This window comes from Orbicella faveolata, unplaced genomic scaffold (genome assembly GCF_042242905.1).
Source record: "Orbicella faveolata isolate gen_17 unplaced genomic scaffold, um_ofav_v1 contig_47, whole genome shotgun sequence".
NCBI classification, from domain to species: domain Eukaryota; kingdom Metazoa; phylum Cnidaria; class Anthozoa; order Scleractinia; family Merulinidae; genus Orbicella; species Orbicella faveolata.
This window is the reverse complement of record NW_028301577.1, coordinates 8,131,377-8,146,053: the sequence shown is the minus strand read 5'-3', so window position 1 is coordinate 8,146,053 and position 14,677 is coordinate 8,131,377. Positions and strand designations below refer to the sequence as shown.

Sequence of the window (14,677 nt, the reverse complement as noted above, 5' to 3'; positions counted from 1 at the left end):
AAACGAAACCTTCGTCACGTGATACGGGTCTCTTCGAATTAGCAACCAGTCTTTACAGTTCCATTGTGATTCGCCTGGTTGATGATGGTCGAAGTTGTGCGGAACAACTTTGAGGACCTATTTCCAGAGATTAAGGAAGCGATCGAGCAAAGTGCCTTCGTAGGTGTGTAGGCGTTAGCTAAAGGATACAGTGCGTATCTCTACCATGCAGGGATTTGCTATGTCAGTCACTAAGCAGACTGATGTGCATCGCACGTTGCAAGTTTTGTTTGCATGGCGTAGATTTATTGATCTCAGTTTTAGTCTAGTATAATTCAGAATGAAGATGAACAATGGTAAGTTTATAAAAGGTGAAAAAATCCCTGAAATCAGGTTTCCCTTTGAGAGGGGAGGGAGAGGGGATTGATACAACCGACGTTTGTACTGTCCTGTACCAGGCTGAATATCACGGGTGATTCAAATTTGAACCACATCCTCTGGTTAGTCCAGTCATTTTCATAGTAATTTATGGTTTAGTGGCCGATATTCTTTGATTTGGTGACAATTTGTGGCCTTACTAAATATACAGCTTTAGAGCTCCCCTCATTAATTTCCAACAGGTATACCTGCAGCACCATCCCCTCACAAAGGAATACTGCAGCACCACCACCACCCCCCCCCCCCCCACAAAAAAAAAAAAAGAGAAACAGCGAAATAGAGTCCAGGGCGGGGTTGTTCAAAGCCTGATTAAGCTAACCCAGGATTAGCGAGAATTTTGATTTCATTTTTGTACATTTTTGGTTAGGTTTTCTGTTTATTTTGTTTGTCCTTCAGTTTTGAGCTTGAGTAATCTCAAACTACACAAAACATAAGCAGTGAAAAACATTTCTGTAGAAGAAAAATTGTTACTTCGGTTAACTTTTAATCCTGGATTAGCGTTAGCCGGCTTTCGAGCAACCCGGCCCAGGGCCCATACATATCTGTTCATCCTCAGAGATCCAGGGGCAGTTACTGTAGTTGGGGTGGGAGGAAATCGGGCAAACATTGAAGCATCGATGGTTTACAAGTAAGGCGTAAACCTTTTACCTAAATGGCGTAAATGTTGTAAACCTTCAACACTTCAATTTTTTCCCAATTTATTTCCCCCTGTCCTAACTAACTACCTCTGGGTCTCCAAAGATGATATCTGCGACTCACCAATACTGTTTCTCTATATTTTATAGCTATTGATACAGAGTTTACCGGCCTCTATACAACTGACAGTTCTCAACCAAGGTGATAAATGTTTTCTTTGAGCGCTTGATGTTATAAAGGCAATTAGATTGTGTAATAAAATGACCTCATATGTCACAATAATTCAGTTTAGCACCCTCTCTCCAACAAGCATATTTCCCACAAAATGTGTACAAGTTTCCAGAAAATATGCACACCCACCCAAAGGAGGGTTATTGGAAAATTCTAGTGGATGGGGGTCTCAAAAGCAAAAAGTTTTTAAAGGAATGTATTAGCCAAACTGGAATTTGCAGAGGGATTGTTGGGGGAGTGGGTGGAGTTCAAGTCAAAAATCCTTCATAGAAGGAGCATGGCTATTTTCTGGGCATATAATACAATAAACACTACATTTTAACCATGTGCTCCTTTTTTTCTTTTTCAACAAATTGTTCCTATATCCTGCTTTTAATTAAACCAAGGTTGCTAATCATGAAGTTATTCAAGATCAAAATGAATTTTCTCCAAAGTATTCACTCTCTCAATACCTTGCTGAGCTAAATGTGCCTAAAACAACACCTCTGACATGTCAACCAGTAATTTTGATCATGAAATGTACTGAATTTTACATACTAGCTTGTTTGACGACCCTGAGACAAGATACAAAAAATTAAAGAAAACTGCCTCTCAGTTTCTGATCAACCAGTTTGGTAAGTTATGCTAAGTTGCTTGAATATGTTGTTTTTAATATATTTTTTTAATTATTAGCCTTCCTTCACGACTCATACATTTAATTATTAGTCCATAATGGTTTTTTTTTTTCAACTTATTTTATTGCACAGGGTTGACAGCTTTTGTTCAGTCAAAAGAGGATTCCAACAAGTATGCCCCTTCAAGACTTAGTCTTTCTTTTCTCTAATATTATAAGGGGTTAATTGACATACATACTGATAATAAAATATAATGATAATACAATGTATATGACTTTAAAATACATGACTTGTATATGTACTTAGATTATGATATTATATCTAGCATAGCTCTAAACTTAATAATAATTTATTGTGAACCTTTATTATCAACCTTGCCATTGTCACTTAAATGCTGCTCTTTTCTTTTCATCCACAGATATGTAGCACATACATATAACTTCTTTTTGTATCCTCATTCCTTTGGACCTGTAGATGTAAGATTTTTGAGTCAGGTAATTTTTATTGTCTTCTATGAAAATGTTAAAATAGGCAGTAAAGAGCATTGCAGAACCTCTCTGCCAAAAGCAGAAAGAGGGACATGGTTTCAGTGTTTATCAGATTCCAGGAAGAATCTGTTTATTGCAGTACACTGATAAGTGATACTGTCCTAGTTCATCCATTTAAACTGTCTCTGACTCATCATAAGCCATGGTTTCCTTATCTCTTCATGGTTCTTTTTCTTTCATTGGACGTGGTTGAACTGTCCTCATAAGTTTATTTTATCACAGAATATTCTCCAACAGTGAAGACATTTATTTCACACTGAAATATTTAGTATAGTATTAAATAGAGGATAGTTCATGGCTGCCTGGAGATACAAAATTTCTCTTCAAGTGTTGAAAAATACTTCACAAGTGACCACAGCAAACGAGTGAAATATTTTCCAACATGAGAAGAGCAATTTCATATCTCCAAGTGACCATGTAATTTTATTTTGTTATTATCTAAAATTATCATTATAATACATAAGAATATTTTTGGTGATTTTCTGAAGATTTGTGACCACTTTACAAAGATTTCTGAAGATTCTCCAATAGTTGTCTGAAGGCCAGAGAAACGTTTCTGGACATTTTCCAAAAATTTCTGAAGATTGCTGAAGCCAAGGATTGCTGAGGATTGCCTAGGACTTCCGAGGAAGATCTGAAGACGTTTCGATCATACACAAAGAAATTTAAGACAGTTAAGAGACAAAAATGATATGAAAGATGATATCACACAGTCATGTGTCAATAAAAATGAAATCCTCACTTGTGGGATGTTGTTTTTATTGACATGCTACCACTCGGTATACCACTAAATTTTATATGATAAATGTTATTAAATAATCGTTGAGACTGATCTGAGATCTTGTTATTTCTTTCCAGGCATCAAGTCTGCAATTTTTATGCCAGCACAACTTTGACTTCAATAAGGTATTGTTAAAATAAGACGATTTCTTAAGTTCATTATCTTCCTACTTCCTTGCAGCCCAAGTTTCAAGCTCCTTGTAAAGGAGCATATCATACATTTTAAGTCGTTTTTTATACTAAGAGCTTCAATATCACAAAATGGGGCTAAATGTATTAGGCTAAGTTGAAATCAAGACACTCTTTCAAGGAGGCTCGCATTACTGTATGGTATTGTGGGGGAGCCCTTTAAGCTGCAGATGTCAAGTGTTTATAGGGCTCAGGTTTCTGAAGTATTTGTGCTGTTTCTGCCCCTCCCTTTCCTCCCTCCCAGGTAAGTAACACACTAGAAAGATAAACAATGATGGCTTTGACTGCAAAAGACTGAGACAAAATTAAGAATACAAATGTCAAACTAGACAAAATGTCCAATTCTTTTTTCAAGACACTGGTTATTGACATAGTTCCTTTAACTACCTGTTTGCAGTATTTGCAATGTATGGACTGGAAGGAATAGTTCCTTGCCTAAAAATGGTTTTTATCTTTCATTATTCTACAGTTTATTTACAATGGAATTCCTTTCTTGAATAATGACCAGGTAAAGGATTAATCAACTGCAATTTTCCAGGGTGGATAGAGGTACTATGAGAGCTACAGGGGTACATTTCTTTCCCAAGAACTCAACACATGATAAGCCTTTGTTTAGCCTTGCTTGTACCCATGCTTTCTCTTATCTTCATCCGGATTCCAGAATTACAGTAAGGTCACTTCACCTCTAAGGAGTCTTACCACCAGTGAACTTGCCACCATGAAAGCCACCTTGCCACCATGTGAAGTTCCCTCGGCACCAAATTATTTTATTAACACTAAACCACAGCCCAAAGAGATTGAAATGTGTTCTACTTTGTTTAGCTGAATGTATAACTCACACAGCTCGTGTTGTGGGACAAATTTTAATGTGGGTTCAACTTGTGTTCTTTTGTTTCTCTCAAGTCCTGACTAACTATTCAAAAATTCTCATGCAACATCAAGGTTTGAAAGCAACCATTGTTTGGTAAACATGACGTTGGATTTAATTGTTTGATAGTTTAGCTGAAGTCTTATGTCAAGAGATTTACGTAAAATACCAACACCACAGCTAATTCTCCTTGACTACTCTAAGTACACTAGTTTATATCCTTGTTGCTGTTAGGAGACAAGATGCCCTGATGGTGAAGTGACCAGACACAGGACTCCAGTGCACCAACTTTTAGACTAATGCACCTCCTACAGACAGAGTACATCAATGCTCAAAGATCTTTGCAATGTTGATCACTTACAGCTGTGATATTATAGTTTTTTTCCTGTCGGTAGCTACTTGTAAAACCATACTTGTCTCCTTTATTTTCAGGTGGCATTGGTCAAAAAATATCACACAAATGGTGATTTGTATACAACTTTCCAGTCACAAACATTAAGGTATTTACAATGTAAAACATGACTTTGCTTAAGGGTGCTATTCACCCTCAGAAGACTAGATTATTAGGAATGGCTGTGAAAACAATAAAACAATCAACAGAGACAATGAACCTAGTCCTTTTAAAAAAAGAAGCACATGAAACAGGGAGTGAATGAAATTACAGGTTCTGAAGTGGCACGTGACTAATCTGTAGTGTTAAGTTTATAAACTGTTACAAGACAACCTGCAGACTGCAATGAGAAGGAGGAGACTCTCTGGCTTGGTGCTAATGAGCATTGAAAAGCCAGTGGATTGTGATGCTGTCATTCAGAGATTTGCAGACCAAAAACCTCAAAGAATGTTTCTTGTTGATCTCATTTGTATTAAATTTTGTATTTATATTTGTATTCCCAGAGTAGATACCAATTAATATACTGTAATTTTAGTTTTATTTCCCAAATTGGTCTTGATTATTGTAAATACCTAAATGCAGCTCCAAACAGAGATGATTTCAAAAAATATTAAACAGCCAACAATCATCCCTCAAAACAAGTTTGTAAATCACTTTTCTGAGGACCTAAATTTCAAAATCCCCCCAGATCCCCCAAGTGACATCTGATAGACTGGAAGATTCTCTTAGCAAATTGCTTTCCACTTCATTCTGTGAAAAAAGGAGAATTTAGCATGAGATCAAGAGCCACTTAAGGCTTTTTTCTATGCACCCCTTCAATTCTCTGATCCCCACTTTGCCAAACCCTATATATGCTCCAGCAGGGGATGTAGGGATGAGACAGTTGTGAGAAGGTTCCCCTCTCACCAATATGATGTGGGCTCACATCCCAGACCTTCCTTTGGGGGCCAAATATTTTGTCCCTTTTGTAAAATGGCCTGTTTTCTGCAGTGGCATAATTTGGTTAAACAGTACATCAACAAATTTCTTCATAGGCAAATAGATGAAGATATTCTGGAAAGATGTTGTGCAAAGATAGAGGAATGGGTTTCATCAGCAAAGGAGGGAGACAAAATTGAGTTAAATCTTGGCAGTTGTAAGTTAGCATATACCTATGCTTTGAAATTATGCATTCTTCCATAAGTGGCGGTAATATTTCTATACTTGTGAACCTTAAAACAAATTCCATAGTAATCGACGTCCAACAGTAACAATTAAGTGTAGACATGATGATAGATGCGAATGCAAATCCCGTTCAAAGCATGAAAATTTTTTCAGGTCTTTTTTCCAGTAGTGTTATGGCTGCATTCGCATCTATCATTATGTCTACTTAAACAAAATTAATGTTTTAAAATTTCAAATTATAAACACATTTTAATAAAGTAAGTTCAGCAGGACAAAATGAGCACCTTGCAGTAGCTTAAATTTCTGCTGTCTCCTCTGGTCATTTACTCCAAAAGCAGGCTTGTTTCGTTGAACATTACTAGTTACCGTAAGTCTTTTAATGTTTTGCACACACCCCACTTCAATTTATATATGCTAATGGCAATGCTTGTTGAGTGAAGCATGTGAATGGAATTTAGGATATCAGACGTTTAGAGCAGACATGTTCATTTTTCTGAACCTGTAGAGGAATTTCATTTCGACATTAATTTATTTTAGGTCAAGCCCAGTATCTTCTCCTTGAGGAAGTAAGAACAAGATTTCCTGGGATTAAATACCAGACCAAGAAACAGTTTAAGGTAAATAATCACAGCAGATGGAGATCTTAGTGGTATCAAAATTTTTAGTACAAATATATTATATATAACTTGCAAAATTCCTAACACCGTGGGTCAAGAGGTATGATTTATGGGAACTTGAGCTCAAAGTCTAGTTATTGTGATAAAAACCATGAAGAGCATTTACTTAGTTGTTTTGTTATTGAAATAACACTTTTTGATATGGATGAGGATCCCTGCCTTTTTTCATGTCTTTGAAAAATCCGTTTGTTTTAGATGGCTTTTAGTTTTATGTCCCATCCAAGCAGAAAAGGAAGGAAGGAGATTTTTCATTTTTACTGAAGGTCTCTGAGATTTCATTTCATTTCAATTTTGATTAACACTTTAGGTGCTTGTCACAAAACTGCCCACAGAGGATGATGAATGTGATCAAGGAAGTAACTCAGATCTTCTTACTCAAGAACAAGAAAAGTAAGAAATCCTGATAATCGATGATAAGCCCTGAGGTTATTTTTATATGGATAAAAGCAACCTTGAAACTGTCACTGGATAAATTTGAAGTAAAGTTGGAAAAGTAACTTCAAACTTTCAAAACTAGACATATCAGTATTTGACAGTGAGATGGAAATTAACGTTCAAGAAAGAAAAAATAAAAACACTTTTTAATGACAGTCTACACCCCTAATGTAAAAAAAAATAAGAATTTTAAGAATTTAAGATAACGACATTGTCATAATAGACAGTCCAGCAGGATTGTCATCTCTGCAAGGTGTGATTTTACAGTGTATTTTCCAGTTAGTTTGCATATCTAACATTGTGTCTTATATTCTCTTCCACAGAATCATAAATGCCATGGTTGGTTTTTCTAGAGTTTTCCAAGTTCTAGCAACGTGTGAAAAGGTATGTACATGTAAAGTACGTTTTTTGAAAGTCATTTATAATTCATGAGGTGAAGCGAAAAAAGAAATCATTACGGCGATGGCGTTCAGAAATATATTCTTAGTTAACAAGATTGATATGTATTGTAAGATTTCTCCGTTGACCTCTTAGTGCTAGTTTGGATGTAGAAGATATGTAAAATACTTTAGACAGTGTTTTATCACATTTCCAAACAACTCCAAGTTTGTCAATAATACTCCACTGCACGTCATATTTTCAACTCTTTTTCCCTATTTCATATGCTACTCGTCGTTTTGCATCACTTTCCCAGATACTCTGTATTTAATGCGATTTGAAGAAATTTATGAAGAATTCGCAATTTTACCCTATGAGCAAGGTTACTTTAATCCTTCCAATAAAGCCCAAGGCGCAGAATAAACAAAAAATATTAAGGAAAATGCTACAATTATTTTGAGAGAATTCGAAGTCCACTAGCAGAAGGAACCCACAGATTATTCTCTTCAAAAACAGAAATACTTATGGCGGAAAAAATACTTGAAATAGTCTTTACAACTTTTAGATTGGCTCACTTGCCAGGAATAATAACCTATAAATGAAAAGAGCCGTTTTCCCGGCAGCGATATTAGGTTTCAACATTAAATCGATTTGCTTCTTTCTGTTTCTGTCAGCCTCTTGTGGGACACAATGTTTTGACGGACCTGTTACTGACCTACGAGAAATTTTACAAACCATTACCAGGTAACATGTGCTCCTCCTCAGATGGGGTTTTGCTCCTTATCATGATGGACCTGTTTTGCCTGATTCCAGACAAGCCTGTTTTGTGGCATTTCTAGTATATATATATATGCCATGTTGTTTCCAGTTCATATAGCGACCTAACCTGTCTAACCTGTTTTCCATTTTGTTTTGTTTATCCTCCAGATAGTTTTAAGGACTTCAAATCCGAGCTTCACAGGCTATTTCCTCTGATTCATGACACAAAGTTCATTGCTTTTGAAATAAGAAGGAATCCGGTAAGTCCCTGTGGAAACACTTGATAAATTGTCGGTCGACTTGATGGCGAGATAGATAACTCACCTCAGCGAATTATGGCGGCTGTCAGATAGTTATTTTCTCTTTCAAAAATGTAAGTATACCGTTTTTCAACTACTCATTTTAACCTTCAAATCTTAAAGACTGGGAGTTTTTCTTAAAACTGAAATTCTAAGGGTAAGGATAAGGACGAGCAATAATTTCAGTTCCGACCTTGTTCATTAAACTGCCGGCTAGGTCAACTCAAAGAAAACATACTTTCGAAGAAAAAGCAGATATTCGCTCGGAATCTAAAGAAACTGGAAGAAGTCGACTGACGCGAAAATTTTACTGGAAAACTAGAAATAAGTTATCCTGGACTCTCTTCTCATGCCTGGGTTCAACCCCTATATAGCGCGGGGAAGGGAGAGTTCAGCCGGGAAGTAGATTAAATATAGACGTTCGTAATAAGAAGTCCGACGGTTCCTCATTAAATCATGCACTTAAACGCCAATTGTGTTTTTCCTGCAGGCTTTATCACAATGTAATTTCCTTGATGATACGAACTTAGAAAGGCTTCACGCTGCGCTTTCAAGGTAAGGTGGTAGGCTTATTTTGATAGCAATCTAGTTGCTGATCTTTTAAGCCCGGGCCAAGTGAAAACCAGGACGAAGGAAAGTTAAGGTGCGTGAGAGAATTGAAATCCAGGCCCCGTTATGCTAATTGAGTGGAAACCAACCACAAGTGTTTAGAATAGTTTCACTTGGTTAAAGCAAAAAAAACGTTCTACTGCCGTTAAATGAATTTTGCCTTCACTTCACTGAACAAACTCTAACGACATGAAATCCTAAACGCTTTATAATGGGAAAAGATACATCTTTCTTTAAGAGCTCTATCTAAACAGCCTATGGGCTTATATTAGGGTAGAGGGAGGGTGGATTGATTATCGGAAATATTTTGTCTACGATTTGGGAGACCGGGTCCCCGTTTCTCGAAACCCCCGCAAACTTTTCGGGCCCGCAAAGCCATTTTTAATTAATCCGTATCTAAAAACTGAGAGTTGTACACTCCTGAAACTTCTTGTATAAAGGGCACCTCTCTTCGTATTAAGAATATGTGAATAAAACAGCCATGTAGTCATAAGGATTGATTGAGATTTTGCTACGGCTTTTCAGCATCGACAACTTTTCGGGACCCTCGAGAAACGGGTCACCATGACCCTTGGAAGGGGAGGGGCTTATCTTCGGAACGCCGAGGGAGGGTATTCTGTCCACCGTTTTTGTTCTTGTTGGTGCTGTAATTTAACCACCTGCAAACTACTTTAATGCGCCGTCCTTGTATTTATTTGTTTTTCTGTCTTCTTTTTCCTTCCTTCTTGTTTTCAGCAAGGATTCCCAATATTTTGCACTTTATGCACCATCAATACCATTTGCAGAGAAATGCTACAGATATGGTGAGTATATCAGGCGTTATCTAAAGACAAGACATCATGCCCCATCCTACATTCATTTATCGTTGAGTTTAAAATGCTCACGAACTTGCTATTTCCTCTTCTGATGTTGCAGTTGACGAGAAAATGCCACACGAGGCTGGGTACGATTCATTCCTCTCCGGTTTCGGTCAGTACTTATCAAGTATTTGTTTGTTTCTCAGACTTTGTAGGAATTACGATAATAGGGAGTTTATGAAAACCGCAACGGTACAAACGGCAACGGGAACGTCGCTAAACAAAAGGTTTAATGAGCAGAACTATGGTTGTGCACGTGCGTTGTAATTCTTGGTACATTTCTTTGCTGTCCTTGGCAAAACAACAACGTGAAATGACCAAATTCTGCGTTGTCTGGAGAAAGTGAACCACAACGGCTAATTTTTGAAATTTCTGTTTCAAATTTATCGCTGTGTGCCAAGGTCCAGTGTCATTACAAGAGCTTATATTTCTTGAATGTGTTTTCAACAGTGTTCCTACGGATGGCCCATATCCTAGCCTATAAGGTATCAAAGTAAGTGATCAAAATCGTATTTTTCCTTAGAATTTCTATAATTGTCAATCAGACGGATGAGAGAATTACGAAAACCACGAACTAAGGAATATTGTTCTGATGTTCCACCAAGTTCTGACCGCTAATACCAAAAGAAATGTAAGGCATTTTTTAAGGAAAATTGACATTTATCTCTTGGTTACAAACTGTATAACTGTTATTGGTGCTTCTCTGTGTTTACTCAGGCCTCCAGAAGGTCCGCTACCCTTCTCCAAGTTTCTTCGCGTGCTCAAACCGTTCGAGAATCTAATTCACCTGAGCAGAGCACGAGTACAGCACGTGGTATGTATCTTATGACCCTTGATTATAATACATGCACTCTGTTTTTTTTTCTTCAATATAATCAGAGGTTTCATTGCGGACCAAGCACTGGGCAAACTGATCGGCTGTAAGGGTGATTTTGCCCGCCTGGTTTGATCGTCTGGAAGAAAGTTTTTCTTTTAAAGATTTTCAGTTTTAAAAGGTTTGCCCGCCTTTGAAAACCAGTTGCTCTCCTGCTGAAAATGTAAAAAACTGAGGAGCTTTTACATAAAAACGTCGAGCGTGATATTTAAGAACATATCGTCAGTTACATAAGCGAAATTTTTTGATCTTTCGTCTCGTTTTTTCCATCAAGCTTTAAAATAAATACAGTACTTGAACATGTCCAATACTCCGTTCTGAGAAATGAAACAAAACGAGTAACATACAGCATAATTTCTGTCGCATGATATGGATACACTTGCTGTGTTTAAAATTAGCAAACCTCTTTGAAAACCTGAAACTAAAAACAAAATTGCAAAGGAAAAAGGAAACAACGTGCAATGTAACCTTGATAGAGCGGTTTCAAAAAAATTGAGGGCCGTTTAACCAAAACCAAACCAATACTAAACTACCAATTAGACTACCCAACCAATCTCGCGCCGTAGTGAAACCAAAACCAAAACCAAAGTAATTGTCTGATTACTTTCGACAATCAATTGAAAAACCGCTCTCTATATGTTATAAGGAATACAAGTTCTAGTGACGAAGAAATAATCTTTCGTTACATCGTAAAGAAACAATTCATTCTCTCTTTCTCTTCTTCTCAGAACCTAACTGGTCCGGACCCACCCTCTGTTCGTCCACAGTGGCTTTACGTAACGTCTAAAGTTAAGAAGAAGCCGCTTGTTGCTAGGACGGTGCGTGCTGAAGTAGAATAGATGGAACTATTGTAAAATAATCAGTCGCTATTTTGCCCTGTTTACCCTGTGTTTTTTTGGGTGTGAAGTTTTTACGGAGAGAAATAACGACGGAGAACGGGCTTTACTCTCCTCACAACTCACTCTAAGTCGTCAGTTGTAACACTAATATTTTTTTTTTTGCCTGTTACAGTTAGCGCAAGAGTTCTCGCAGTTTGGTTCAGTGGATGTGAAAATTTTGGACTCGCAACATGCACTGGTCGCTGTTGCTCAGCACAGAAGGTGAGAGGATTAGCACTCTAATGAAGGGCAGTTAACCTTGATTATGTTGAACAGATCTTCATTTTGAAGCTGGGGTACATCTGACTCACCTCGCACTAAATTTCTGGGTAACAACCAGAAAATCTTCTTTAACAAGAAAACTTTGAAACTTGCAGTTAAGCATGTGCGCTCCTCAGTTCACTGAAAAATTTTGAGCTTTAAAGTCGCATAACCGTCGGTTTCCTTTCTTAAGTGTTCTTGGGAACTGAATTTTTCAGTAATATTTCTAACTCTTCCTCGAAACATCAGATCAATTAGAAAGCGTTGCTATTACGTTACCAGGAATTGAATGTGCTTTCGGATATTTGCAATCATGAGACTGGCAATTTTGAAGTTAGCCCTAAGGTCGTCTTCGTGCATATTTGCTTAGACCAGGATCATAATCTCTTGGTACGGACTATTCCCAAGAATTGTCGCGTTTCAACCGAAAGTGTTCCACTAAGAAACGTCAACCTTATGAACCCAAACCGATTTGCCCTAAGGTCGTCTTCGTGCATATTTGCTTAGACCAGGATCATAATTTCTTGGTACGGAATATTCCAAAGAATTGCCGCGTTTCAACCGAAAGTGTTCTACTGAGAAACATCAACCTTATGAACCCAAACCTGTTACGGTTGGAACGGTTGATCCCAACAGAACACGACCAAAGATAGGTTTCATTTCCAGGAAAGACAAACGCTCAATAAGTCTCTTAAAATATATTTGAGTGCAGTACTGTGTACTGCTAGTGCGCGTAGTAAAAAGGTACAGCGATGCTACACAATCTTAGATTTCGTTGCAGCCGTCCTGAAGTAGCCGGTCTTCCGGTAAAAACGATTGCTTCACTCCCACCCTGATGCGCGTTCGGAAGCCCCACTGGGTGGGGCTGGGGCTGAAGTCGTTCTTAAAGCCTCCAAGGAAGTGATCTTATTTCATGTTCAGTTTTCTTTAATTCCATGAAATTTATTTGTAACTCTTTTTTTTTTTATTAGAGCAAAAGATGTTTTACGGACCTTCAGACGGCACAAGACGCTGAGTGTTCGACCATACAACTCATTTTTAGATTCGCCCCAGATAAAAATAGCTCTGTGGTAAGTAAGAGACTAAATAATACTGAACATCCACCGAGATATTAAGGAGAGCCGGAGCCGAGGGGAAAACGAAAGCTTATGGGGTCTTTCTGTTTTTGTCTATTTTAAGAAGAGTTGGTTGGTGGTTGTTGTGGTTGTTGTTGTTGTTGTTTTTTTTTTTTTTCATGTGGCGACTCTTTCGTGCAAAAAGCGAAACTGTGATAGCATTTGTGTTCACCTATGGGCTGAAGCAGATTATGTGTATCGTAGAGTCGTAGAGCGAAAAACGTTTCGCTTTTTCAAATTCCCCTCTACGAAACGTAAATTCAAATTCAATTGGAAAAAGATAGACGATTCTCAGTTAACATTTATTCTATTTTGTCGGCAATAAAGGAAAGTAAAAGAAAACCTTACTGCGTGCCTTGCACAAAATATTCATTGGTAGCAGTTTTAAAACGCACGAATTCCTTATTTTGCGGTCCATTATTATCATAGATCTGAAACTTATTTCCCTAGTTGTTGTCTTATGTGGGCAGGTGTTTTCTCTGGTACAGAGATGATAATGACTTTAAAATACTACAGCTGCCCACGAAAGCGAAATGTTCATTTCTAGGACAGGCTCTTGGACAAGGACAAGATCCTTCGATTTAGCAGTTACCAGGAAGAATGTATACCTAAAAGTAGCGTGTTGCTTCGTCGGAAAAACCTTAAAAACTAAAACGTGCAGAGATCGAAGAACAACTGCTTTTATAAACACGGAAGAAAAAAGAATTCAATCTAATCGTGTGGAATATCACGTTTGATAAAATTTTAACTTTCAGCTGCCGACTTTTTTCCGGTGGATTAATTTATAGCTTGTGAATCCAACGTTCTTTTTTTTTTGTTAAGGCAACAATATGCCCAAAATAGACGCTGTTTTCTATCTTTCCAAGCCGACAATATTGTTTTATTTTCTATTTATTTGCTAGGTGCAGCGGAACCGCTGTGGTCCTCTCGGCTGTCGCAGTGTATTTATGGAAATCTTGGACATAGCAGTTAATTTATTAATCGAAAGAAAACATTCAGTAATTACTGGTCGGGGTCGGGTGGAAAAAGTTTCGAACCAAGCTGTTGTGTGATGTTTTTTTCATAAATCCTATTTTCAATAACTTAAATTTCTTCTACGGTTTCTCTAACTTCGTATGTACTAGCAATAAAGATTTCGTCTCTACAAGGAATAATTTCAAACAAAGGTGGCTAAACATAGTGTTCATTATTTCCTTGGGAAATTTCATTTTCGCGTTAAATGAATTTTCTTTTATCTCTAACGTCTTTTTAGTTCTGTAACGATCAAACTTCGATTAAACAAGCAAAACGAAGCGAGCGAAATGTGTTCTCTTTAAAGTTACGGGGATACGGGGATTTATTTCGCCCAAAGATGAGGAACTGTTTCGTTGGGAAGTTACATTTTTGCTATAGTTGAATTTTCTTTTATCTCTAATGCCTTTTCATCTCTATGAGAATAGAACTTACTGCATGCAAACTAACAAAACAGAGTGATGAGAATTTCGTCTCTTAAGACACTGGCTTAAGATCGGATAATCCCGAAACTCATTTACATAATATTTATTTTACCGTACTGTGAATGAATTCTCGCATGTTGCAGCCGTTTGCGTTAGTTTTATAGTAGAACGTTTTCTAAATAAAACCTCGTGTGTTTTCTGCATTTTCAGTGTAATGTTGTTTTGTTTATTTGTTGCTGTTTTCACTAAAATTTGAACCTC

The 14,677-nt window shown here is 37.3% G+C and overlaps 1 protein-coding gene across 1 annotated transcript; it reads left to right on the top strand.

Moving 5' to 3' along the window:
• Nucleotides 1-4: 4 nt before the first annotated feature.
• LOC110069214 (poly(A)-specific ribonuclease PNLDC1-like) lies at nt 5-14,619 on the top strand. Its single transcript, XM_089279243.1, has 23 exons — nt 5-163; nt 1,203-1,254; nt 1,825-1,898; nt 2,031-2,070; nt 2,317-2,392; nt 3,305-3,352; nt 3,885-3,923; nt 4,716-4,783; nt 5,709-5,809; nt 6,376-6,455; nt 6,823-6,905; nt 7,274-7,334; nt 8,003-8,072; nt 8,256-8,347; nt 8,877-8,941; nt 9,731-9,798; nt 9,911-9,964; nt 10,303-10,345; nt 10,570-10,666; nt 11,455-11,544; nt 11,738-11,826; nt 12,837-12,935; nt 13,883-14,619. Exons 1-23 carry the CDS (start codon nt 82-84, stop codon nt 13,944-13,946), a joined length of 1,635 nt encoding a protein of 544 aa, XP_089135369.1. The 5' UTR covers nt 5-81; the 3' UTR covers nt 13,947-14,619.
• The last annotated feature ends 58 nt before the right edge of the window (nt 14,620-14,677 follow it).

Bases quoted from the DNA above. Each gene is read 5' to 3' on its own strand.
- LOC110069214 (XM_089279243.1), top strand. From the start codon at position 82: ATGATGGTCGAAGTTGTGCGGAACAACTTTGAGGACCTATTTCCAGAG. The intron at 1,255-1,824 runs GTGATAAATGTT...TTTACATACTAG, and splicing joins ACTGACAGTTCTCAACCAAG to CTTGTTTGACGACCCTGAGA. The intron at 10,667-11,454 runs GTATGTATCTTA...TCTTCTTCTCAG, and splicing joins GAGCACGAGTACAGCACGTG to AACCTAACTGGTCCGGACCC.